The sequence below is a fragment of the Miniopterus natalensis genome, chromosome 19 (assembly GCF_054644295.1).
Source record: "Miniopterus natalensis isolate mMinNat1 chromosome 19, mMinNat1.hap1, whole genome shotgun sequence".
In the NCBI taxonomy this organism is placed as follows: Eukaryota; Metazoa; Chordata; class Mammalia; order Chiroptera; family Miniopteridae; genus Miniopterus; species Miniopterus natalensis.
In genome coordinates this window covers 31,093,862-31,121,585 of record NC_142099.1, presented here as the reverse complement: position 1 = coordinate 31,121,585, position 27,724 = coordinate 31,093,862, and the positions used below count along the sequence as shown (strand labels likewise).

General features: G+C 52.5%; 1 protein-coding gene across 1 annotated transcript; it reads left to right on the top strand.

Annotated features, from left to right (window-relative positions):
* SLC60A1 (solute carrier family 60 member 1) lies at nt 1–27,724 on the top strand. Its single transcript, XM_016215823.2, has 10 exons — nt 1–258; nt 9,790–9,988; nt 10,616–10,873; nt 13,895–14,063; nt 14,489–14,604; nt 15,591–15,764; nt 18,995–19,142; nt 22,791–22,861; nt 24,030–24,150; nt 25,486–27,724. The coding sequence occupies exons 1-10, from the start codon at nt 29–31 to the stop codon at nt 25,539–25,541; spliced, it is 1,542 nt and encodes a 513-aa protein (XP_016071309.2). The 5' UTR covers nt 1–28; the 3' UTR covers nt 25,542–27,724.

Here is a 27,724-nt window from a genome sequence, read left to right as displayed (position 1 = left end):
AGCCGCCAGCGCGCTGCCGGCCGGGGCCATGGGCTGCGACGGCCGCTTGTCGGGGCTGCTCCGCCGCAACCTGCAGCCCACGCTCACCTACTGGAGCGTCTTCTTCAGCTTCGGCCTGTGCATCGCCTTCCTGGGGCCCACGCTGCTGGACCTGCGCTGCCAGACGCACAGCTCGCTGGCTCAGATCTCCTGGGTCTTCTTCTCGCAGCAGCTCTGCCTCCTGCTGGGCAGCGTGCTCGGGGGCATCTTTAAGAGGACGTGAGTGCGGGGCCCTCGCCGCCCACCCTTCCCTCCCTTGCCCTGCCCTGCCCACTGCCTTCAGCACTGTCCCCACGGAGCTGGGGCTGCGACCACCCCGCCCAGCTCTCCCCGGAAAACTCTCCCCCGAGACGGGAGGTGATTTTTGGATTGTTTATTGGCCTCCACTCACCCCTATGAGAGGTAAACCCAGCTCTCACCCCGTTTCCCCAACCCACGCGGGGGGGGAGGGGGGTGGCTCCTGCACAGCAGGTCTGAGGTCTGTCCTTAGCCTCTGCTGCTGGGGGTGGAACTGGCAGTGAGGTGGAAGAATGGGAGTGTCACCTCAGGGCCCTGCGAGGTTCCAGAGTGGGCCGAGGCTTGACAGCACCCTGGGGCGGGCTCCACTCACACCATTAGTTCCAGATCAGCTGGTACAGGCTGTCCTTGCCCCCAGGGGGCCACAGGCTGGCGGGTCCTGTGTGGTTCTGCTCCTGAGGGGCCAGGGTTCCTGCACCAGACCCTGGAGGCAGAGCCCTTTCGCCTGTGGAGACACAGGACCTCCCCACTAGGGCCTTGTAGGGAAAGTGCAGACAGGTGTCTTACTTATAGCTTGGTAAGGTGACCCTCTGTCCCTGTGCCAGGGTCCCCCTCCACTCCCTCACCTCACCTTACTCCACCCTGGCCTCTGCCCAGCGCCCGGCTCTGGAGTGCCTGGCATGGTCCCAGAGACTCCTCTTTGGATTTCATTGCAGAGCTTCATTCTGCTGCTCAAATTGGACAGGGCCTCCTCCAAGAAACCCTTTGGAAAGGGAGCAGGATCACTCTCCTAGTGCAGCTGGGAAAACAGACCCCAAACTGGGGATAGATGACTTGCCAGCCAGGAGCTGCTGGGAGATTTTCTAGTTCCAGCTCTGGGCTGGGCAGCTTCCTGGATTGCATGGGCTCAAGCAGGCCGGCAGCCTGGGAACAAAGCCACAGTTGGGCTCTCCCAGAGAAACCTCTAGGGGCCATTCTGGGCCACCGGCTATCCCCTTTGGCTCATTCCTAGAGGTATCCATGAGGGTAGGTTTTCCTATCCACCTTGCTTCCAGAGCTGATGGAAGAGGGGCACAGGTGTCATACAGATGGGCCCCATTTTAAGCCACTCAAATGACAAAAGATTATCAATTAGGGAGCGATCATCCCACTACCAAGTCCTCTTGTAAACCGAAGAATTCTCCTCTTAACAAGCACGACTCCTTGTGTATACTACTCATGTTTCTGTGTGTTTTTTACAGGATTGGGTGTATATGAGATTCAGCAAATCTTTAAAAGCTTACTATCCATTCTGATTTTGCTTAGAGGTGTATTTTTAATTTTATTTTTAAATTACATTTGACATACCATATTATATTAGTTTGAGGTGTACAACATAGTGATTAGGCATTTACATACCTTGTTGAGTGATCATCCCGATAAGTCTAGTATCCATCTGGCACCATACACAGTTATTGCAACAGTCTTGACTATATTCCCTGTGCTGTATTTTGCAGCCTGTGACTATTTTTGTAACTGACAATTTGTACTTCTTAATCCTTTCACCTTTTTCACCCAGTCTCCCCAGCCTCCCTCCCATCTGGCAATCATCAGTTTGTTCTCTGTATCTATGAGTTTGTTTTGTTGGCTTGTTTTTTTTAGGTTCCACATATAAGTGAAATCACATAATATTTGTCTTTCTCTGTCTGACTTGTTTCACTTAGCATCGTATCCTCTAGGTCCATCCATGTTGTCACAAATGGCAAGATTTCATTCTTTTTTATGACTGAGTAACATTCCATTGTGTATATGTAGCACAACTTTTTATCCACTTGTCTATTGATGGGCACTTGGGTTGCTGCAGTCAATGTAGGGTTGCATATATCTTTTCAAATTAGCGTTTTAAATTTCTTCCATGGGTGGAATTGCTGGGTCATATGGCAGTTCTATTTCTAATTTTCTGAGGAACCTCCAAGCTGTTTTCCGTAGTGGCTGCACCAATTTACAATCCCACCAGCAGTGCATGAGGCTTCCCTTTTCCCTGCATCCTCACCAATACTTGTTTGTTGATTTGTTGATGGTAGCCCTTCTGACAGGCACGAAGCAATCTGCTTAGAGGTTTAATTATAAATCTATCAAGGTGGTTTTGTTTTTGTTCTTGTTTTCTAAGTATTTTGATTTATAAAAGCTCCCTTACCTGGACCTTTTTCGGAACACTTGCAGCGCACAGGACAGGAAGGGGAATGAGTACAATTCTAAATGGCAGGTTGGTGTGCCAAGCTCTGTGAAAAGGGCAGAGATACACATCCACCTGGGCCATCTCTTCCTCACTTGTTTGCACCTCCCTGAGGGCTCCTTACTGGGCAGTGGGCTCTGAACCGTGAAAAGGGAAACCTACTCACAGAAAAGAAAAGTGATGATGGTAACAATACTAACTTTACTGAGCATTGACCCAATGCCAGACACTGTTCTTAGTACCTCACTTGTATCAACTCATTTAATCTTTACAACCACCCTGAAGAATATACTATTATTATTATTATTTGCAGAAGGAAGCTGAGGCACAGAGAGATTAAGAGACTTGCCCCAGGGCCTTAGGATTTGAACCCAGGCATTTGTGTCTAGGACCAGATACTTTGAAATGCCTCTTGCTCTAGGAGTAGGTCAGTTTCAACTCTGCAGGGTACAAGTTATACCCTTTACTCCAGGCACAAGCATGGGCTGTCTCTCCCTGAGCTGACACTCCTGGGAAGGAAACTGTGGGCCTCTGGGGCTTCCTGCTGGGATCAGAGGCATGGGGGTAGGGGAGAGTGGGGGAGTAGGTCCTGTCAGTGTTTCAGGTTTAAATTCTGAACCTTAGTCCTTCCATCTCCAAGACAAAATGTTGCAGAGAACCCTTTCCTTTGGTTAAGAGCAAAGCATTTCAGTGGAAATGAGGGGATATCACAGGGGTGGTCTGTATGTAATGGGAGTCACCACCTAGCTAGGGCTGATTAGCTCATCATGATTCCCCATTCCACCCCCCAAACAGACAGAAACTCCACCTTCCCTGAAACCAGCCTCTAAAGCTTGATTCCTTGGGGCCTCTCCACCTCTCAGTTAAAATGCTAATACCCTGCAAGTGCTTTTCAGCTTAAGTGATTACTGGCTTCTGCACCGGGCTAGTGCTTGTCAGTGGGGGATTGGCTGAAGATTGGCAAGGGCCAGCTGTTGGGGGGCAGGGGTGGTGAGTGCAGAGCCTTGGAGAAAGGAGACTCTGGGCAGCTCTTCTTTCTCTAGGATTCCTGCTTAGTTCTGCTTACTGCTTGCCCCAGACTGAGGGCCAAGGCTGAATAGTTCTTGGTGCCTCCATAAGGACATGCACTGGAGGGACTGGGTGGGGAAAGCCTTGGATGTTAGAATGGGTGCCAGGAAGGACAGGAGCCCTGTGCTCAGGGCAGGATCAGGGTGGGCGCTGCTCTCTCGCTCTCTTCCCCTCCCTCCCCCTCTCCCTCTCTCTTCTTCCCTTTCTCTCCCTCACTCACTCTCCCCCACCCCCTCTCCTAGCATAGAGAGATGTTGAAGGAGGCCACCATATGCCAGCCAACAGGGAGAAGGGTGCAATTAGGGCCAAAAGAATCAGGACGAGACCTTCCTTAGGAAAGCAGGAAACAGTTCAAATAAAACACAGCCACCTGGCTGGCAGGGTGTATAGGTATGTGCTTTGTCAGACAGGAAAGAGGAGGAGGGTATTTAGGCAGAAGTTGGGCGTTTCTTTCCTGGTTTCTTGGGGACTTGTCTAACCACCCTGGGCAGTTTGGGAGACCCCTTTATCTCAAAGGCATCAGGGTGAATAGGTGGCTTTCAGAGCTTCTCCAATCCTCTCCCAGCCTCCCCTTGGCCTCTCCCCTGCATATACCTCATAACTGAAGGCTTATTGGGTTCTTCTCCTCTTTGCCCTGTTCACTGTCTCCTTCCCTACCTTTCTATTTTTCTCAAATTCCTGCAAGTCCTGCTCTGCCCTGCCCAAGACCCAGCTCCAGCTCCCTCCTGCCCCTTGCATGAAACCCAGTCTTCTGTGCATGTTTCCCCAGCCACTCTCAGACCTGCTGCCCCAAATGCTGGCCCCTGTGGGAACACAATACAAAAGCCAGTTCCTTCCTCTGGTCTGGGCCCTTGGTTGGTCTCCCATCTAGAAAGCCAGTGTGTCTTTGGCCAGCAGCTTGTTCACCTTTCAGTAGGCAACAAGCCAGGGCCGAAGGCCTACCAGGGGTCTGCCCCAGGCATGCTTCTTGCTTTAAAAATCCATCCCATCGTGGAGTTACCATGGCCCAGCAGTTCCACTCCTAGGTGTGTGCCTCAAAGAATTGAAAACGTATGTCCACAAAAAACCTGTACGTGCATATTCAGAGCAGCACTATTCATAATGGCCACCAAGCGGAAATAAACCAAATGTCCACCAACGAAATGTGGCGCATCTATACAGTGGACTCTCGTTTAGCCATAAACAGGAATGAAGCACTGACATGTGCTACTACATGGAGGGACCTTGACAACATACAAAATGTGACATACTCTATGATTTCATTTATATGAAAGTCCAGAATAGGGAAATCTGTAGATACAGAAAGTAGATTCGTCATTGCCTGGGGCCAGGGCTGGGGTATGGAGAGGACTGGGGAGTGACTGCCAATGGGCACCGTTTCCCTTCTGGGGTGAAGGGAATGCTCTAAACTTAGATTGTGGTCATGGGTTTCCAACTCTGAACATACTAAGAACCATTGAATTGTACACTTTGAATAGCTGAATTTTATGGTATGTAAATTATATATCAATTCTTTAAATTAAGAAAATATCAAGACTTATCCCACCCCCCTTAATTCACTCATTCAACAAGTATCTCTTGAGGCAGGCCCTGTTTTGGGGGTGAACACGACAGACAAGCTTCCTGCTCTCCTGGAGCTTACATTCTGGAAGGCAGTCCTAGAGAAACGCAGGAAATAAGGCAGGGTAAGGAAAGGAGCAGCATCAGGGGAGAGTAACAGAGGTGGTCAGGGAAGGCCTCTGTGAGGAGGTGACGTTTGAGCTGATACCTGAATGACAGGAGAGAGCCATGCATGCAAAGAACTGGGGGCGAGGTGTTGTAGGCCTGCAGAACTACAAGTTCAGCCAATGTGTAGGAAGCACTTGTGGGAGCCCAGCACCCCACTGGGCCACTCACATCATCAGGCACATGGTACAGCCCACATCTGAGTCCGCAGGCAGTCCTGCTTTAGGTTGGGATATCCCCAGGACAGGCTTGGCTATTCCTCCCTCTGGGTACCCCCATCCATAACACAGAGCCCCGAACAAGCTGGGGTGCTGGTGCTGAACTGACCCGGCTAGACGGGAGCCTCTTCTCCCCTGGCCCCTCCCCCATTGCCCTGGCTTGAGCTGCCCTAGCTCCCAGGGGGTGCCTGTCTCCTGGTTTCTTGTCCCAGGTCCCCACTCCTCCCATGGGAGCTGCCTGCCCTTTAGAGGTAGGTGGGTGCTGAGGTTGCCTCTAACTCCCCCTCAGTTCTGCACTCTGCCCCTCTCCTGGTCTTTCAAAGCAGGAGATCATCCAAGATAGACGGGGATCCCCGAGGCAAAAATGTGAGGAGAATGGCAGTGCACCTCCTGGGGTCACTCATTCAAACCTGGGGTCACTCAGCCTGTGGTGACAAGGGGCTGGGCCTTAGCAACAATTTCCCCCGCCCCTGGAGAGTGGAAGGCAGGGTAGGCCACTGACACCTTACCACGTGAGCCCTCCCGTTTCGAAACCCAAGCAGCCCCTTGACTTATGTGCCAGAGCAGTTACCCACAGCAAAGCCAGTTCAAGGTGATGGATCACGTGTGCCCTCTGGGTAAGGCAGAGCACCTGGCTGACAAGGTCAGCAGTGTGCTCAAGGTCACACGGCAGGCTGGCAGGGTTGGCACCTCCAGGAGAGCCACCACCAGGCAGAGGGGGAGGACCTGGCTCCTTGCCCTCCTTCCCTGTTTTCTTTCACCTTCCACGTGGAACTGGTAATGAGTAACTTGGACACTTGTCAAGCTTCCTAAGGAAGGGTTCCCCGGACTGTCAGGCTGTTCCTGGGAGTGGGGCTCTTCCTATAGTTGGCCTGACTTAACCTCTGAACCCAGGACCAGGGGAGGGCAGATCAATGGCACTACACTGGCCTTTGCCTGGATTGCAAGTCAAGAAACTGGATCCCGGCTCAGCATTACTCTGCCCTCCTTCCCTGTCTGGGCCCGGTTCCTGATCTGTAACATGAGGGGCAGGACTCTTAGGTCCTTGTTGTCACTCTAGCTGTTCCTGGACCAGCCTCCCAAGTCACTCCAGAGGGTGCAGCAATAACAGTGGCAGGGCTGGCAGGGTGTGTGTGTGCGTGATTAGGATCCCAGAGCTGGCACCAGCGTCTGCGCCCCTCCTGTAGAGCATGCTTCTCTGGGCCTGGCAGTGCTCTCTGGGGGAGCCAGCAAGGAGGGGTGAGCATGGGGCAGGGGACTGCAGGTGGCCAGAGGAAGATCCTGGTGAGTGAGCAAAGGAGGACGGGCTGGAACATCGCACTGACTGCACAGCAGCTTCGGGAGGCAGAGCCTGCTGTCCCCATTTGATAGTGGAGGAAACTGAGGCCCAGTGAGCGCCACCCCTTCTCTGGGAAATAGCAAAGGTGGGCCAGACCAATCTTCTAAACGATAAATCCCACCGTGTCCACTCTGCCAAAGCTGCTTTGACATTATTATTTCATAATTTGCAATTATCCATATTCCTGGAAGGAGCCATTGACCAAACCATTAAGTGGCCAAGCCAATTAGTATATTTCAGTCTGGCTCTAGGGTGTATCTGAGACTCCTTTTTCCACGGCCACTACACACCATTCTAAAGAAGTTTGTTCAGGCTGATTTTTGGAATGCCCAAGAAGGGCCCTGCTGAAGCTACTGGGGAGGACAGACAGCCCCGGATCCAAACCCAAGGTTTCCTGAGGTGCAGCTGTCCCCATTTGCTGGGACCAGTTCTCCAGCTCCCTCATGCTCAGGAACCCCAGGCTCAATATGGGCTCAGCCTTCCTCAGCCCCAGCTGGTGGGTGGCAAGATCACACCACTGCCCAGTGGGTGGCAGGAGATGCAGGTCTCTCCCCAGCCTCTCCTTCCTGCCCGTTCTCTATGCCTCCCTCCTACCTGTCACTGGGCCTAGGAACAAGAAAGCCCCTTGTGGGCATTGAGTGTCCTTCTCAAGAGTGACACGGTGAGAGGGTACTGATGGGAGAGAGGAGAGGCCTGGACAGGGCAGCCCACTGGCCACCAGCCCTTCCCCAACCCCTTTCCCATTTCCTGAGCCTCAGGCTGTTCTACTCAGCACCTTCCTGGTATATCTCTGTCTCTATCTCTCTGTCTCTGATTCTCTGTCTCCCCCACCCAATCCCACATTAGCCTCCTAATGGTCCCCCATTGCTTTCTCAGGCCATCCTGGGTGCAGTGATAAGGCTAACCTTCCTCAAGCACTAGTCCATTTCACTAGCAACATCCAGAACCTTCTCAGGGCCAGGCATGGGGTCCCACAATGATTAGGCTGGAGCAGATGCCTTGGGGGCCTGTGATGAAGCCAGCAGTTATACTATAAAGCATTCGGAGCTCCCATAACACCAGTAGAGGGACCACTGGGGGCTCATGTTCTAGCAACCATAGCTGTTCGCCATTGCTTCCTGAGACCAGCCTCTGCAGCCTGGCTGGGTCTGTGGCCCGGCACCAGCTTTTTACACGCACATACACACACTCCTCCATGGAAAAGCAGCATGGCATAGAAGACCTGGGTTTAAGTCCAGGCTCTGTCAGCTACTTTCTCGGCCCTTCTCAGCCTCGGTTTACTTGTGGGTCAGCAATTTCGAAGTCTGCCTCACAGCATTGTCATGTGCACAGATGTCTCAGACATTGTAAACAATTGTCATGTAACCCCCACCCCGCCCCGCCCAGCTCCTTCCCATCCCAGGCCCTGTTCCCACAGGACCTGCTACAGGACTGATCACTGACCATTTCATTCAGGTTTTTTAGGGCAGTAGCGTAATGTCAGTTCTTCAGGAGTGTTTGCACTGGGGCATCTGTGCTTTCCCACAAAGCAGTGAGTGAATGGTAGAAATGTCACCCCTGTCGGCTGGCTCAATGTAGGGAACATTTGAAGGGGAGAAGGGACCCTCCTGGTGTCCCTGAAGCCAGGCCAGCCAGGAGGGTGCCTGGCCTATCTGTGTAGGGAAAGGAAGGGGAGAGAGAGCTATTACAAAAGGCCTGCCATTTTTAGTGCCCCGTAGAGGTGTGGGCATCACCTGTGTGCTGGCCTCACAGAGGAAGGTGAGACACAGCCACCAGGTTGCAGGAAGCAGGAGCTCAGTGAGCAGGGCCGGCTGGCGTGGGCCTGGCAGGGCCGGGGCAGGGGCGTTAGGCCATTTTCCTCACAGTGGCCAGGGTGAGCGAGCCCTCCCGCTCCCCTCACACACTCAGAGCTGGGAACAGGGGTCATGATCAGCAATCTTGCTGGCAGATCAGCCTGGGAACAAGAAAAGAGAAAATATAACGGACACTGCTATCAGCAGAGCCCTCTGATAAAGGATTTAATCAGAGATGGGCAAGATGAGGACCTGAGGGCCCAGGGAGGACAGTGTGCAGGGTTTTCGGGGGCATTTCTCTTTTCTTCAGGGTGCTGGAGATCCAGGCACGTCTTCTTGCCACATGCTCCGTGCCCTCCAAAGTTCAGCAGCTGCAGGGGCTAACTGGGGCTCCCCAACTTTTCATAATTTGAGAAGGTTTCTCCACAGCTTCTTCTGTAGAACCTTCTTACTGCCCATGCACCCTCATTAGCCTTTCAGGCTGGTCCCAGAAAATACAGGCTTCCTTCCTTCCTCTGAGCCTTAGGTGCACCATTCGTCCCCTCGGGGGGGACAGGCCCTCTGCCTGCTTGCAGTGGGCTCCTCCAGCAGATGCCTCTCAGGGGGGATGGCCGCAGAGCCCCCAACCATACATTTGCCAGGCACAGAGCCCAACACCTCTGCCCATAGAGGGGTCACCAGGTCAGCCCGATACCTCGCTGTGGGTTTTGCTCGGGCAGCTCAGGCCTGGCACCTGCAGGGGCCTGGCTGTTTTCACCCTCAGTGCAGAGGACACCGCAGCTCAGCTCAAGGACCTGGGGTTCCGGTTCAACTTCCCATCGCACCTCCAGTTTCATGCCTGTGACCCAGTTCCCTTGAAATACTCAAAGCAGAGTCCCCTCTAATTGTTTATAAGTAAACAATATAAATTCCCTTATAAGTAAAACAATAGCAGTTACACTCTGTGAAGGCCCATCGTTTCCCCATCACATACTCTCTGGAGTCCTCACAGAGGACCGGGAGGGGGATTGTTCTTTGACACTTGAACATCTTGCTGGCCACTCATGGCCAATAGGTGACAGAGCTTCGTCCTCAGCTTCTTTCCCACCTGAGGGCGGGGGGACTGTTCCCCATGGGCTCTGGATCTCCCCCACTGACCTCCCACTCTGACCGCAGCCTGGCCCAGTCACTATGGGTCCTCTTCGTGTCTTCTCTGACCATCTCCCTGGTGTTTGCTGTCATCCCCTTCTGCCATGACGTGAAGGTGCTGGCCTCTGTCATGGCACTGGCTGGCCTGGCCATGGGCTGCATCGACACCGTGGCCAACATGCAGCTGGTGAGGATCTACCAGAAGGACTCAGCCATCTTCCTTCAGGTGAGCCACAGCAGGCATGGAGCTGGCTGGTGGGGCAGGACCTGTCCATCTGTCTGGCTCTCATGCCCCCTCTCCCCAGCCTCAGTGTCTTTTCCCCTAGGCCAGGGTGGTGATGCAGGGAGAGCGCCAGGGCCTCGGTACAGTGTGACCAGCTAGGCCAGCGTCTCTGGTTGACAATGACCCTGCCTGCAGGCTGGTCACAGGAACCTAAGTGCTAAGCAGAGAGTTCTTTGTCAGCTGGGAAGTGGTATGACAGTGGCTTTGCTGTTTTCCTCCTGTCTCCTTCCCTCTCTCTGTATTTCTTCTTCCTTCCTGGTCCTCCCAGTTACCCAGGACTCTAGTCCAGCCCTTCCTTTTATTAAGCCCCTGCCCTGTGGTGGATGCTAACATGGGAACAGCCCCCCACTGGGGGTTAAGATGTGGGAAAGGAGGGAGGTGATTGGCCACTGTCATCAGTTATCCCAGGACAAGCAGGTGGCTGAGGAGCCCGCTCTTCCCCTCTCCTGCCTCCCACTCCCTGTTCCCACTTGGGCCAGGCAGGGGCTCCCCAGATAGGGTGCAAGACAGGGGATGGGGTCCGAAGCCTGAGCCATCACTCCCCCTACCCTACCTCTCCTCTGTCCCCAGGTTCTCCATTTCTTTGTGGGCTTTGGGGCTCTGCTGAGCCCCCTCATCGCCGACCCCTTCCTGTCGGATAACTGCTTGCCTGCCAGTAGCACAGCCAACATCACTTCGGGCAGTCACCTCTTCCACGCCTCCAGGCTCCTGGGGCAGCACCGGGCTGAGGCCCAGCCTTGGTCCAACCACACGCTCCCCGGGCTATCCCCGCCAGACAGAGCAAGAACCCGCGTGTCCTACGCCTTCTGGATCATGGCCCTGATCAATGTGAGTGCCACTGGAGCAGGGCTGGGTGAGGGCTAGTAGACAGTCACACGTACCAGTCCATCCCAGCTCCCAGTGAAGATTCTTCTGATTCTGAGAAATGGGCTGGGGCCAAGTGTGCTCTCAGGAAGGCAAGAGGATGGGATTGTTGACCCCCCAGGATTTATCTAAGCACAAAGGGGGTTGTAAAAGATTACCTCCAAGGTCCTTCAGTGTGACATCCTGTGATTGCAATTCTCCAGGGAGATGAAGCAGTGAACAGGTTTGGCACAGTGAAATCAGGGTCAACTTTCAAATCGCCTGAGCCACTGTGGGAAACCCGCCCTTTTCCTCCAAGGTCAGAGGAAGCTAACCCTGAGCCAGAGCGCTGCAGGCCAGGCCAGGCTCTTCTCCCAGTGTTTGATGGTTGGTGGGATTCTCCTGTGTCCTGTGGGTGCCCCGAGATAGACATGATAACCTCCTAGGGACCCTGCCTGCCCAGGCTGCCTTGGAGGGAGCACAGAGAGAGACCGCCTCGCTGTGACTGGGTCAAACACTGAAGCCCCTCTGCGCCCCCGGCTCACATTCTCCCCATCAGCACTGACTCTGGACTCTGGCTGGAAACCTCTGATCTGCAACCCCGGGTGGGTGTTCCCATGTTAGCCTGGGCTGGGGCCAGAAGGAGAGGTGGGGAGACTCCCCACCCCCACCCCTGTCCCTGCTCAGGAAGGACTGTCAGGAACACCAGGAGCAGCCCTGGCCTCCTGACTTGGGCCCAGCATGGGCTGGGAGTGGGGAGTGTCTTGGGTGACCATTGGCCTGGTGACTGGGATAGAGCCACCATGTGGCTTGTCACTCTGACTTAGAGCTTCTCCTGCACTGAACAGACTTGTTGCCCCTCGAGAGTCGGGCTGGCTGGGTTCAGGCAAGACCAGCAGCTGCCCAGCTGCTGCTGAGACTCAAAGTGATACTGTGCATGTGGCACTGAGAAGCGATCTTGAGACCACTCAGTCCATCCCTCTGAGCAGCAGGGTGTCATACCATCGGGCTCAAAGCCCTGATGGGGGCTAGCCAGAGGCCGGGCCAGGCGGGAGCTCCCGGCTTGCAGCGCAGACCTCCTACCTGCAGTCACTGCTCATTGCCTCTCTTCTTTGTAACTTCCTGGTCCCTGCCACAGAATCACCCCCTTCTGGCTCTGCTCCTTCCATTTTCTGCCCTGCCCTTCATTGTTTGGGAACAATGAGGCTTTGGGCCATTATATTCAGGGGTAACCTGCAAAGGGAAGGAGCAGTGTCAGGACAATGTCAGGCTGGGACTCTGGGGCCAGGAAGCTGGGAGGCCCAGCATAAGCCAAGGTCTTTCTCCTGCCCCATAAGGTGCAGACTGGAGGCACTTTGTTTGCTGCAGGATTTCCGTACTTTTTCCATTGGTTTGTGTCTGAGGATAAACAGGCCACCACAGAAGAGAAGACAGCATGTGGGTGCTAGGGCTCTCTCACACACACACACACACACACACACACACACACACACACACACACACACACACGCTCGCTTGCACGCGCGCGCGCGCACACAGCCCACCTGGCGCTCCGGCTTTGCAGGTGGAGCCTGCCTGCCCTGAATGGGCTCCTAAAGACGGCGTGCGTTCCTGCGGCAAGGCCAGGCCAGGTGTGAGGTCTCCCCACTGCCCTCCTGGGACAGCCGCACCTGAGTGACCCCCTCACAGCTGTTTCCCCTGGCCTTGCCTCGGGCATGCTGCCACCCGTGGGTTTCCTGTTTCCCCATCAGGCTGGAGGGAGCGCTTCATCCCCCCCTCAGACCCGGGACTCCTGAGGGCAGGATCTGGGCCTCCTTCCATTCAGGTCCCATGTGTGGCTCTAACTCTGCCCGGCAGAGTCTGACTTGGACTTATTTTTGAGTGCGGAGGGAGGCTCCCAAGGCGTCAGCACAAGGCGGGTGTTCAGGTGACTTGGAATGTGCTGGACTGAGCCAGCCTGGCTCCAGGCGAGGGGAGGCTCCCTCAGAGCAGCTCCAGGCAGGCTTCCACCTCCACCCTCCTTGAGCCCAGAGGAGCCCATCGGCCTCAGGGAAACTTCCACAGCTCCCAAGCTTCCTGTTTCCTGAGCCGGAGGAATGATGGAGCTGCAGCAGCAAGGGAGAGGCTAGGCTGGATGAAGATCTTCCTGGCAGCCAGGGTGGTTAGACACATGCAGGGCACCCGAGGGAGGTGGCAGAGGCTTCTCCAGACAACCTCAGAAGCAGGAGACACTTCTCATTGCTCTGGGGAGTTCATAAAACCTAAGCAGCTTACCCTAAATAGCAGTGAACTTCACTCTGGGCATGTGAGTGTGTTGCTTGTAACATGCATTTTTTAATCAAAAGGAGTCCACACCTCTGTTTTCCTGTTTAGACACCCAAGCTGAGGACAGCCTCTACCCTCCTAGGGTATAACGTCACCCAAACAACCCCTGAGGTAGAGATGGCACTAAACAGATCAGGATGCCCAGGTGCCAGTCCTGCTCTGCCCCAAGTCAACCGTGTGACCAGCACTAATGCTCACTGGGTCTCTAGCTTACCACTCAGGTCTCTTCCAGTTGTAACAGGTTCTGACTAAGTGATAACTTTGAGCCTCATTTGTCCCATCTGGAAAATGGGGATAATTCCCCCAGCACGTTTTATAGAGCTGTGATGAGCGAAAGCAAAACTTTCTTGGAAAGGAGTTTATGTCTGGCACCTCTCCTGTGCCAGCAGAAACCCAGTGCGGGTCTAAACTTTGCAGGTGGCAAGTACCTGTCTTTTCAGGGAAACAGGCATGGTTAAGGTTGGGCAGCATTTACACTGAGCGTGCACTGGGTCAAGGCTACATTAGCTGGGGCCACCTCTTAGGTAGGCACCCTTGGAAAAGAGCTGTCTTCTCCCAGGACTGTGCAAACATGTGCCCCACGATGTGTGCCCCATGTTTTAGCATGTGCAGTGGGCCAAGCATGGGAAGGGGGGAGCCTGGCGGGAACAGGGCTCTCCTGACCCTCTGCCCACCCCCCAGCTCCCGGTGCCCATGGCTGTGCTGTATCTGCTGTCCAAAGAGCGGCTGCTGACCTGCTGCCCTCAGAGGAGGCCACTGCTCCTGTCTGCAGATGAGCTTGCCCTGGAGACACAGCCTCCTGAGAAGGAAGACGCTTCCTCGCTGCCCCCAAAGATTCAGTCACACCCAGGTGGGGGCTCTAATGAACTTTCATGCTCACAGCCAGCCACCTAGGTTTCTCTGATAACCCCTCCTCCAGAGTGTGACTGTAGGTCACAGGTGATAATGGTTGGGAAAAAATTGGGACCAATGGTCTCGTGAGGCAGGAGATGGAGCAACCTGGCCAAGGGAATGAGGAAGGCAGACTTCTGGCTCCAACCTTTTTTCTGCCTAACCTTGCTGTGTGACCTTAGACAAGTTATTTGCCCTCTCTGAGCCTTGCTGCCACAGGACTGTGAGATGGACAGGGGCTGTTCCTAACAGATGGTTGGTTGAAGCTAGAGAAGGCAGGAGGCAGTAGGTGGTCCACCATTCTGCCAACCACTTCCCCTGGGCACGCAGAGGGAGGGGGACAGAGGCTAAGACTCACCCCTGGTCTTCTTGTGTCTCATCCAGCGCACGAGGACCTGTTCAGCTGCTGCCAGAGGACCAACTTCAAAGGAGTCCCTTATTCCTTTTTTGCCATCCACATCACAGCTGCGCTGGTCCTGTTCATGGCCGATGGGATGATGGTAAGCCTGCCCTCAGGGTGCACCTTCTTGGGGGACCCTCCACCCCAAGACTCAAATCTGGAGATGGCAAGAGAAAGAGAGGCATCAAGGTTCCCTAGAAACCTCACCTGTATTTCAGTCAACCCAAAACTTTAAATAAAGTTCTGGGGGTAACTGTTTCCAGCATTGCTCGCAGCCCCTTGGTCTTCTGTCCTGGCCAATTGTTTATTTCTGTAGATAGGGGCGTATAGGTTTCTTACTAAGTGCAGGCTACCCAAAATTTTTTTTAAAGGGGCAGGGCCCTGTACTGCCAAGTAGAGGTCATGCCAAATAAACTCTAGGGCACTTCGCTTCCTGGAATACATTCCACACCTGGGCTCCTTAGGCCATATCGTAAAAACAAGCCACATTCAGTCCACTAGTGACCTCTGTCACACTATCTAATGCCTTTTCCTAGAAATCTTTAAGGATTAGATTAGGACGGTTCTGAGCAGCTGATTAACTGGTTGCCATATGAGGGGCTGCCCAAAGAGAAAGCCCCACACCCCTAGGTAACCTGGTGGAAGGTGCTCGTGACAGTGCTAGTTGACTTCCAACTCTCAGTGTGACCTCGAGAGGTCACTCTCTGCCCTCTCATCTGTAAAATGAGATGCTTGTGCACGCTTTTTTTTTTTTTTTTTTTAGCTGTAGCAAACGTCCTTCAGTAAAAAACATCCTGTGGAAACCTGATAAATAAGACATGTAGCGGAACCCTGCTCTGGTGAAGGGGCCACAGTACTTTCAAGCCTCCCTGAGGCCTCCGCAGGTGCAGTCCGGAAGCTGTGGCACCTCAGGCTCTGACCTCAGCTCCGGCCTATGTTTGCTGTATGGTCTTGGCCCCAAGCCCACTGTTTGTTGAGCCTCTAGGAGGGGGAGCGGTCCTCCTACACCTGCCCAGCAGGGCTGCCTTTCCCAGGATTACGGTCTGGATGCCTACAGGTTTGCTTAGTGGGCCTGTCTCTCCACAGGGGGCGTATTCCACCTTTGTGTACAGCTATGCAGTGGAGAAGCCGCTGTCTGTAGGACACAAGGTGGCTGGTTACCTCCCCAGCCTCTTCTGGGGCTTCATCACCCTGGGCCAGCTCATCTCCATTCCCGTCTCCTCCAGAGTGAAGCCAGTCACCATGGTTTTCATCAATATGGTAAGTGGCTTCCTTTCACTTCTTGGAGACTCTGGAGAACCATTCACTCCTGACCCTACCACTGTCCCAGGACTTTTGCTCAGGACTGAACTATGCCAACAGGGTGGGACTGTGGGCACAGAGGGAGGGAGGGGAGGGAAAGGGTGATGCTGCTGAAGAAGGAGTGGAAATCCAGGAGGTGGAGCCTACCCTTGTGACCTTGGAAAAGTCCCTGGAAAAGTCCCTTCTCCCCTCTGGACCCCTGATTTTGTGCTCATAAAAGGAAGGGGTTGTAGGAGGCAATTCCTGCTCTATGGGGGGCAGATCCCAGCTGACAGCCTGCCAAGGATAAGGGAGGCAGGTTCTGGTCTTGGCCCTCCCATGTTCACCTTAGTGCCCAGCTGGTCAGAGCCTTGTGGCTGGTGGAGGCCAGGGAACCCCTGGCCTTCAGAACCACCCTCTCTGGGCTGGAGCCTGGGGATTTGCATTTTGAAACTCTCCCAAGTGATTCTCAAGTAGCCGGACTGGCAAATAGGCTGCCTTCCAGGAACTGGTCTGCCCAAAAGGCAGGAGATCTGGACCTGAGTGATGGGTCTTAACTTTCACCCTGATATGTATCTCTCTCACCATCTATGACAATAGGATCCAGATTACAGATTCCTGAAAGGTCATCAACCCAACCTCCCAGAAGGGCTTGAATCACCTCTATGACATCCCTTTATAGAGGAGAGATCCACAGTCTCTTTAAACACCTCCAGGGACTGAGAGCTCACTACCTTTCCACGTAGCTCAATCAATTGTCAGAAAGTCCTTCCTTGAGTTGAGTTTCTAGCAGAGAGAGGGCTGGGAAATAAAGACAGGGCTACACAGACCAAAGATGATGAGCCCCAAGAAAGGCTTTGGATTTGCCTTGTACTGGTTTATGACCTTCAAGAAAGAAATTTCTGTTCAAGGTAGATGGGAGGTTGGGTAGGTAGAAGCCAAACTCAGAGGCTGAGGCTGAGAGGGAGATGGGAGGTGGAGGCGTGAGTATTGCCAATACTCCTGAGCTGAAGGGAGTTTTGTTCAACAGGGCTCAGGGTGGTGTGAGCCTATTTGTAGGCAGAGCCTGAGGGGTGGGGGTCTGTGAAGATACCATTGTAGAGAGGAACTGAGTTCAGAAGGCTCTGGGAGAGGGGAGTGGGGATGAAGGGCAGCGGGGAAGGAAGCAGGCAGTTCAGGAGGAGGGAGCCCCTGTTCCATGGAGCTGGGGTAACATGGGGCCCAGAGGAGAAGAGGTGGAGGACCGTGAGGGGACAGGCCTTGCTGGTGGCCAGCCTCTGTAGGACACGAGGCCAGTTGCTTAGAGAGAGGAGGGTGGGGCAGGCCTCTGGGTTTGAGAGAAGGAAGAGAGTCTGAAGCATCTTAGGCTCCATGATAAAAACTCACCTGAAGTGAAGGTTTTTAAAAAGGAAAACCAGATTCTGGGGTCCAACCCAGACTTCCTGAATCAAAGAGGCCAGTCATGCAGGAGACAGTGAGAAGCCACTGTCAGTCCAGGCATGACAGGCGGCGGCTGGACCAGGGTGGTCAGGGGGACTTGGGGAGTACAAAGGTTCTAAACGGTTTTCTAAGGTAGAGTTCACAGGACTTGCTGTTGGCCTGAATGTCGGTGAGGAAAGGCAGGGTCAAGGTTTGAGCCCTGGGGGCAGGATGCTGTTAACTGATGTGATGAAGACTAGGTTTAGGGGAGGAAAGGAAAAGTTCTACTTGGAACTTTTGCTAGTCACCAGTGACATGTCAAAGGGACAGTTTAATACGCACGTCTGGAGTTCTGGACACAGGCTGCGGCTGGAGGGGTGGGTTTGAGTCCAGGCATAGAGATATTGGAGTCTGTGGAGCGGGACTAATGGGAAATGCAGACAAAGAAGCGTCGCTGCAGAGCCCGGCCGCGCCCACGTCTAGAAATCCAGCCAAAGGAGGAAGCGCAGATGGGTCCGCGGGGCCCTTTTCTATGCCAAAGGAACGCGTTCTCTTTGGAACCGCAGATAGGCCCCTGCCTTCGTGTTTTTACCGCATGAAAGAAGTCTCCGGCGCTGTGAAGAGGCTGTGCAAGTGGCGCATCCCGCTCTGGGCAGCGAGACTCTCTCAGTACGGACCCCCAGCTTCCACCAGGAGGCCAGCATCTCCGAGGTCCTGAGGCCGGCATCTCCGAGGTCCTGAAGCTGGCATCTCCAAGGTCCTGAGGCCGGCATCTCCGAGGTCCTGGCATCTCCGAGGTCCTAGCATCTCCAAGGTCCTGAGGCCAGCATCTCCGAGGTCCTGGCATCTCCGAGGTCCTGGCATCTCCAAGGTCCTGAGGCCAGCATCTCCGAGGTCCTGAGGCCGGCGAGGTCCTGAGGCCGGCATCTCCGAGGTCCTGGCATCTCCGAGGTCCTGGCATCTCCAAGGTCCTGAGGCCGGCATCTCCGAGGTCCTGCTGCGGACCCTGGGTAGTGACGGAGAGCAATGGGGGCGAGCTCACAGGCTTCATTTTTCCAACTGGAGCAAATCCCTGAGGGTCCGCCTGGGAGTGTGAAGTCCTTTCCCTGCTCACACTCATCTGGATGCAGCCGGGGCTGGATTAGCTGTGATTTCTCCCCTACCTTCATCTTATTTTTTCTAGAAACAGATGTACTCAGGAGATTTTTGCCTCAATGCTATGGGTTTTACAGAAGATCCGTGTCTCTGAGACATTAAGAAAAGCTCACACACAAACACTAGGGCTGGTGCTTGTCTAAAGGTTTACCCTTGAAGAGCCCTCCACTGCCATTGACTCCCCACTGATCTTCAGGGAGGCTTGCGAAGCCCTTTGCAGGGTAGGAAGCTGGAATCAGAGGCTGCTACCTCCAGGCCCCAGACCTAAGGGGACTACTCTTGCTTCTCAGCCGGCAAGGCAGAGCTGATGACTTGGATGGAGTTCCCATGCTTACGGATAAGGCCTCAGGGACAGTCAGTGTTCCCTCGCCAAGCACTTCTTGAGCGTGTGTGGTAGGCCCTTTGTTGGAAATGTCTGGGTGGGCTCACCCCCTCCCTCTCATATCTCTGGGCTTGGTTGGCAGCTGCTACAGAACGGCAGTCCCCACATATTCCACAGGGTGGCACACTGGCCACAGCACTGTTCCTAAGGCCTAACTGTCCAGGTCAGGAGACTGACTCCTCCAGGTTTTTCCTTTCTCGAAGGCCATCCTGCTTTTCCCAGTTTCTCATCACCTCCATCTCTGCTGTGGCAGGTTGGCGTGGTGATGACCCACCTGGTGCTGCTTGCTTTCTCCTACAACGTCATCTTCCTGTTCGCGGGGACAGCCAGCCTGGGCCTGTTCCTTAGCAGCACCTTCCCCAGCATGCTAGCCTACACCGAGGACATTCTGCAGTACAGAGGTGAGTGTGCAGGGGCCGAAAGCAGGGCGGTCGGTCCCTCTGGCCGGGTGCCACTCCCTCCCCTACTCCCCATCTTTCTGGGACATTCCAGCTGAAAGATCACTGCCCTCCCCGCCACAGAAACTATATCCTGACCGGTGGGAACAGGTGCATAAGTAGGGTTGTTCCCATCTACGTGGCTTCCCCCCTCCACATTACCCTCTCAGTGTGTGTGATTTCAGGCCGCAGAGGAGCAGTCAGTTTCTCTCGCCCATTCTCTCTTTTCCCGTAGCAATCTGTGCCAACCCGCAGCTGGCATTTTGTGTAACGCGCATGGAAATTCCAAGCTGCAAAGCTGCACGGGAGAAACTACAGCCCAGGAAAGGGACTTGATCCCTTATCAGTAATAGTACCTCCTTGCTTTGTTGTTCTCCCGGATGCTGTTGGAAACAGAGCCTTAGAACAGGGACTCGGCTGCTGCTTCCTGGTTGTGACACGGCTCCTTTGGTGTCAGAAAACTCTAATTCTCTTGACTAATGTCCTTCCCTTTCTGTAGCCTCCCAAAGGCATATAGCAAAAATCTTTTGCAAAGTGGCTTCATTAAAAATATTTATGTTTTGGGGAATATTTGAGATCTTGCTCCACGGCATATATCATCAGTTTGGCTCAAATAAACACTTATAAAAATAAAATTTTAAAAATAATTTATGTTTTGAATAGTTAGTATTACCCTTAGAAGTAACTAGAGATGCCAGAGTGTTGGAAAACCAGCGTTAAAGATGAGTGATTTCTTTAGAGGAGAAGAGGGGGAAATCGGTGTATTGGGGAGGTGGGTGGTCAGAGCAATTAGAGTGACACCCACCTCAGTTCTCCATAATGAGAGACAGGAGACCAGGGCCCTTGAAATCTAAGGATAATCCCCAAACCTCAAGCGAATAAATGAAGTCAAGAAATAATGTTGATATCATATGTCACACACTATATCCCACAGAGTTTTAAGTGATCAACAAATGTTAGAGTTAACACCTTGCTGACCGGTCAGGAGTATACTCATGTTTCCATGTCCAAATGTTGCTGATGGGTCACAGGTTAACTCGTGTCTGCACTTATATTAATTTAAGTAATTTTAATTACTTTGCTGACCCGTCACGACAGAAAAAATAGCCAGTCGCACGGGCAAGCTCTGGCTTGAAGTAGCTGGTCAACAAGTTAACAATAATAATAATAAGTTATCGTGGTTGATTCTGCCTGTAAATGATCACCCCAATCCATGCTCATATCATTTCTCTCCATCCCTGCTTTCGTTCAGGCCTTTATCATCACTTACCAGCTTGGAATATTTAACAGTACCCAGCTTTTCCCAATGTCTGATCACCTCCATGCTGCCTGGGCAGGCCTCGGCCTGTCTCCTGGCCTTCACATTCGCCCCCATCAGAGGTTCTCAGGGCTGGTTCCCCATTAGAATCACCTGGAACACTTGTAACAAAACCCAACGCCTGGACTTCGCCGCCACAAAGTCTGATGTAATTGGTCCGAAGCCGCGGGTGATCCTAACGTGGAGCCAGGGTGAGGACCACTTACGCAGCCATCCTTGAGCTGCTGCAGAGGCCCTGCCTTAACACAGAGCGGACCTGGCCTTCATGTCTTCCTGTGGAGCTCCGTTCCCTTCTCCGGCCTTCGCCCACCCTGCTTCCTCTCGGAGCCGGCATCTAGCCCGCTACTCCCTGGTGGCACACAATCTGCCCTGTCCCTCCACACTTTGGCACGTGACAAGCCCTCCGCACAGAATGCCCTCTACTCCGCCCCTCCTCCTCTGGCCCTCCTGGAGGCTTCTCTGGTCCCCACTGGAAAGGAACCCCCTCCTCCATACCTGCTTCTCATGCTTGATCCCCTCAAGGCTTTTGTACCTAGTTATCTGCATCTTCTCCTTGACAATACACTCCCTGTGGACACCAGCAAGGCACAAGGGCAAGAGCGAGGGCTTGGAGGTCATCAGCAGTCCTGCCTTCACACTCTCTGGCCTTATGGCCTTGTGTGATTCAATTTCTTTCCCCTCTCTGAGCCTCAGTTTTCTCATCTGAAAAATGGGGATGCAAATGCTCACCTTTGAGGATTGTTCTGCACGTTAGAGAAAATGTACAGCTCTTGACTTAGCAGCTTAACTGACTCACAGGTGCTCAATATGTATGTTAACTCAAAGGATTCATCTGAGTGCACTAGTGTTTAGCACAGTATTGAGGCACAGAAGGTACCGGGAGGTTTTTGAGTGGATGAGTGGAATAGACGCTGGGTGCCACTGGAATTCAGCGAAGGGAGTGACCAGTGTTAACTCTTGAGGAAGCTTCATGGGAGAGATGGGATATGAGCTGGCCCAGGATTTGGAAAGGCAGAAGGAACAAGGAATGGCATTCCTGGGAAGGGTGGGGCAGGAGCCATGGCCAGCAAGAGAGCAAAGACGCAAAGAGATAAACATAAGCCTAAGTAAGACGAAAAGAGTAGAAAATGATCTGCGTTATTCGAAAAACACTCAGTATCTACCCCCGCCGGCCACTGTGTTGACGATAGGCAGTGATACGCGCCACTGAACTAAAATCCAAGGCGCCGTCCTCTCGGGGGCTTAAAGCCTGGTGGGGAGGCTGCCCAGCAAGCAGACAGTGGGTACGGGGGAGGAAGGCGAGGGCATGGGGCAGCAGAGGGGCAGCAGCTGGCCCAGGTTTAGGGACGGGGCGAGCGGAGAGGGTTGCAGAAGGAAATCTAAGCCGGGACTGGAAAGCTGAGTAGGGGTTTGCAGGACAAAGGCGAGGAGGAGCGAATGCCTGTGTGGGGACCTGGTGGCGAGAGTGAGCGTGCAGGTGGGGAACTGAGGTTTCTCCTGGCTGGGGGGGGGGGCAGCCTGCGAGCAGGGGGTGAGAGATGAGTCTGGGCTCTCAGCAGGGACAGGGTAGAAAGGGCCCTGGAAACCACATCAAGGCCCTTGGACTTGATCTTGAGGCAGCATTGAAGGATTAAGGCGAGAACTGGCCTGGTTTCGAGGGTTTACTATGCACCAGGACTTTGCTGAGCACTTAACATGCATCGCATCAGGTGACCCACACAGCAACCCTGCACAAGACATGTTATGATGCCCATTTTGCAAAAGGAAACCAAGGCCTAGGAAAAGGGGAGAAGTTGCCTAAGGTGACAGAGCTAGCAGGTGACACAGCAGGGCTTGGAACCCAGGCTGACTGAAGTTTAGGCTCCGAAAGTCAGTGCCAGGCTGCCAAACTGATGAGCGTGTGGCTGGTCAGTGCAGCCAGGGCACCCGGGACACCTCTCTGACCAGAGTGGGGGGTGGGCGTAGGGAGATCAGAAAACCTTTCTGGAAAAGTTGGTGGCGGTCAGGCTGGGAAGGGCCCTGAGTGCCAGGCTAAGCGACTTGGAATTTACCAGGAAGGTGATCGTGAACAATTGGAGGTCCCAGAAAAAGGAATTTACATAATGATCGTGGGACCTAAGCATTCCCAAAGCCAAGTCAAGAGCCAAAGCCTAAGAAATCTTATGAATCCCAAGGCACCCTCCTAGGCCGCCATGATCCTTTCCAGAGACTTCCCAGAAATAACCCAGATCGTGCCAGCTGACTTCTGTCTCCTGACTTGTTCTTACTAAACCAAACCCTTCTCTTTTGGGTAGGCTGTGCGACCACAGTGCTGGTGACAGGGGCAGGACTTGGCGAGATGTCCCTCCAGATGGTGGTTGGATGGGTATGTGGAAAACTCTGAGGGGAGGGGGGAGCATTTGGGGAGCGCTCCTTCAAGCAGGTGGGAAGGTGGGGCCAGCCACCTTCTGAACCCAAGCGAGCAGAGCCCACTCTGTGTGTTACCTGTTTCCGCTTCTGAGCCGGCCCTGAAAGCTGAGCCTCCAAATGGGGAACCTGGAGCTGGGAAGGGATGCGATGATAGTCCAAAGCAAACACAAGTCATGTCTGGGAGCGGGGCCAGGGGGGCCCCGTGGGAATGTTGTTTAGCTCCTGGGCCTGGGATGGGATTGAGCTGCGGAGCTCTTCGTCCGTCCCTTCTCAACCTGCCACACCCTCCCCCCACCTCTCGAGCCTTTGGCCACCCTGCAAAGGGCCCAGCTTTCCTGCCCAACTCAGGCCCTGATCCCAGTTCTTGTCACATGTAGCCACAGTTCATGTGTTCACCAGGGGTAAAAATACATCTACTTCTCACTGAAGACTATAATGTCGATATTGTCATTCCCTCTTTGCAGGTAAATTAAGCAGTTTGCCCTCAGTCATCGCACTTCTAGTAACTGTCAGGATGACTCCAAACCCAGGTCTTTCAGCCTCCAAATCCCCCTCCTCACTGCTCTCCTTCCCTCTGCCTTTGCCCTGCTGGGCTGGGAAGAGCTACACATGGTGCCCTTTTCGTGGAGACGTGAGAGCTGGGGTGGGCCTCAGCGTGATCTCGTGGAGGCCACCGAGGGAACTGGTGCTAATCACTGAAGTTGGTGATGGGTCCATGGGAGTTCCCTATGCTACTTTGGCATATATTTTAAATCTTCCATAATAAAAGGCTACATATAATCTCTGCAAAGTCCTGGTCAGGACTGTGGGCAGAGAAACTCCTAGTGTGACTGGAGTTTTAAGGGAGATAGGGAGGTTTTTCGGAAGGTTCCAGACATAGAGCTGAAAGGGACTGCGGGGGTCACCGGGTCCCACCCCTGCCACAGAGCAGAATTTCTGTCTCCTCGAGAAACATAACCTTGAAACAAGGCCAACACATCCCTGCTACCCAGGTTTCTGTCTATTGGTGTGATAGTCCTCAGCTTGACTAGAAAACCTGCCAAGGGCCCAAGAAGTCGCTTCCTCCAATACATCTCCGTGGGAGGTTTTGATGGCCGGTATCTCTGTGTTTTCCCCTTTGGCAGATATTCCAGGCTCAGGGCAGCCACAGTTTCCTGGTCTGTGGCGTGATCTTTGCTTGCTTGGCTTTTACCTTCTACATCTTGCTCCTGTTTTTCCACAGGATGCACACTGGACTCTCATCAGGTAAGGAAAAAATCTGTTTCTACACAAGAGGAGGAAAACAGAGCAGGGGAGAATGTGGGAGATGCTGTGGCCCTCAGCACGCCACCAGTGTTGCTCTGTTCCAAGTAAAATGCAAGGAAATGTTTATTTTTCCCCAGCTTCCTCTCCCCTCTTCCTGCTTTGCCATGCAATTGTCTACACCACGCTCTTCGGGCAGGAGCCACCGGGGTTGGCTGACTCATGGTTTGTCTGTTAGGAGAGGGGCATGGATATGAGCTTGGCTTCCTGCACCCACTGGGCCTCAGGACCGTGGCCCAAGACTCTCCCCGGCCTGTGCAGGGCACCGAAGGCAGAGCCGGCCTCCTTGGCTGGAACTCAGCCCAGCAGCCCAATTGGCCCTCTCTTTGCAGTTTAGGATTTTGATTCTAGTCCAAATCTTCTTTTCAAAACGAAGTCCTTCAGGCCAAGTGGCAACGAAAAGCTCCTTCAGGACAGAGATACTACCTAAGAATAGTCTCACTCCTGGAGAAGCCAGGCAGGGGGAGTCCCAAAGCTATTTTCATAGCCCTGAGCCCTCCCTCCCCTGCCTTTCTGCCCCGAGCTCTGAGAGTCCCCAAAACTGTTTCAGCTGTGCCCGTAGCCAGTTCCTGAGACAAGGTGCCCAGGCAGAGCCAGCGTCCTCTCCACAAACACTGAAGAAACAGGCAGCCAGAGTCCTCTCTCAGCAGGGGGACATATGCACACTTTACACAATCAGTTTAGAAGCCCAGAAGAACCATGGGGCCCCCAATCAGCTCTGACTACAGTCTTGCTTCTGAGGTGACAGGTCTAGTCCAGCGGTCAGCAGAGAGCCTTCATTTAGGCCACACGTTCAAGAAGTACTTGTGCCCTAGCTGGTTTGGCTCTGTGGTTAGAGAGTCAGCCTCCGGACTGAGGGGTCTCGGGTTCAGTTCTGATCAAGGGCATGCACCTCAGTTGCAGGCTCAATCCCTGGACTGGAGGCAACCAATCCACGTGTCTCCCTCACATCAATGTCTCTCTCTCCCTCCCACTCTCTCTGAAAAGCAATGAAAAAATACCCTCAGGCGAGGATTTAAAAAAAAAAGTATTTGCTGAATGTCAAATGAGTAACACTTAATGAATTCCCTAATCAAGGGAGACAAAAAGAAATACGTATTCCCTAAGCCCCAGACACTAGTCTCAACAAACTGCCTCCACCCCCAGTTTGCCAGAACTAATAGGCCTAACTTTTCACTTGGCTCTCGAAGGAGCCATCAAGTGGCAGAGAAACAGGAGGCCTGGTTACGCTCTCAGGATGAGTGATCGCAAGGTGCCGCCTGTTTTTTTCTGTTGTAGTTCCTGCCCAGGACAGACCACTGGGAATGGAAAGCTCCGAGTGCTACCAGAGGTAAAAGCAGGTGCAGGAGGCCAGCGAAGAAATCCGGCCTCTTGAGCACCAGCAGAGATCAAAGCGTGGAAGGAAGCTGGCAATCTCCCGACGCCTTCGGTCAGACCTTCTCCACTAAATACTTGCATAGAAGAAACTAAATTGAGTTCCGGTACCTGGGCCCTCCCTGGGCAAATCATTAGAATTTTACCTGACTGTTCAAATTACTTTCCTCTTCCCTGGGTCAGACTCTTGCTAAGAGCTGTCCAGGATGCCCACCTGGGAAGGACGACGACAGTCATCCCTTCACTGCTCTGGCCGCCTCCTGCATGGACCGCACCCCGGGTTTGAAGATCACTCTTAATTGAACTTAAAAACATAGGTTGAAATTATAAAGTTCGATGATCATTGTTATATGTAGATATATTTTAAGTTAATCAGAACAACCCCCAAATTGTTCCATGGCATGCTCACAGGATTTATGTGCTTTTTACTTCTTAATAGTCCAAAGTCCCTCAAATTCCTGCTGCTGATATCAGTAGATCATCCATAATCTAAAACAACGAAAGGAAAAGTTGAATCTTGCTATCTCTGGGATGCTAATTCAGTGGTATGCTGGGCTAGCTCCTACCAGCTTATAAAAGCTGATTGTTAAATTACGTTAAAAACAAAGGTAACAGCTGCTCAAAACTAATCCCTTCCTAATTCTTCTATATCTATGCTCTTGAAGAGATTTATGACTATTGTATCTGTATGGTAGAAATACTATATAAAGGAGTGGTTCCGTGCAATCTCTTTCTGTGTATTTACACCACAGAAATTGGCAAAAGCTACAAATCATGGCTTTTCCGCCCTGGAGAGCCGGGTGTTAAACCTCTGCCAGCACACCACTGCTAGTAATCAATGCTAATTGGCCCAGAAGTTGCCTGGGAGAATGAGATGGATGTTCTGGTTTTCTTTACCGACACTGACTAGCTATTAAAAGGTGTAGAAACAGCACTAAGAATTTCTCAAAAATATCCAATTGAAACTTTACATCTTCTATAGAGAAAACAACCCTTTACAGGCATACCTCAGGAATATTGCGGGTTCAGTTCCAGACCATCGCATTAAAGCAAGTATCACAATAAAGCGAGTTGTAATCTTTTTGCTGGTGGAGGCTCTTGCTTTCAATTTGTAAAAAAAAAATTTAAAAAAAAAATCTATGAAACGCAATAAAGCAAATCACAATGAAACGAGGTATGCCTGTGTACCATGTCAAGTTCTTTAACAAAAATGGGCCTTCTGAACAATTCAGGCTGTGCAGTATACTGAAAACAGAGCTGGTCAGGGAGTAACTGTGCCTGTCCAGAGCGAGCCCTGTGGTACCACAGAGAGAGAAGGCAAACTAGGCGACTTGGGAAGGGATAGGAGTACTGAGACTTGTGCACGTCGTGAAATGGCTGTTCCAGTGACTGTATATTAGTTCGCCTGCACTTTCTGTGTGTATACAAATGTACATGCATTAAAAAGTGCATCATGATTCTTAGTAACTTGTCCAAGTAATGTGATTCACATGCCCGACATTAAGAGGTTCATCCTGGGACTGTAGGCATTGTCACGTAGCCAGCAGCATGGCGTGATCTGAATCTGGTCCCCAAGACCGGGTTCAGGCACTGGCCTCAGCTTCTCTCTCTGTGGCCCTGGGCAGACAGATCACTGAGGTTGTTCCAGCTTCACTTTTCTTAATCTGTAAAGTGACATTTCTAAAAGAATCTTACCCTACCTCAAAGGAATTCTGAAAAAAATTAGTGAATTTGTGTAAAGCAATTATTATATGCCTGACATAGAAATTGCTTAATAAATATTAGCAATTTTTACTTTTAAAATCTCGTAAGTGGCTTAGAAATTGTTCATATGTTTGTTACGTATTTATTTTAAGTCAAACAGATCCCAATTCTTTGGAAAGCTGGTGGTCGAGGGATATAGTTTTAACTATGCCTGTAAATATTTAAAAGTATTCAATGCCAGCCGAACTTAAATGTGTCACCTAACTGTAGTGAGTAACTGACCTGGGCAAAAAGAAAACAGCTGTATTTTTTCTTGTGGTTTTTCAAGAAAACATCCTTTTTATACAGATTTAGAAAGAAGAATCAATGGCTATATCTAAGGTGATCAAGATTAATTTGTGACTATAGAAAACAAGATTGAAACAAATTTAAGACCGCG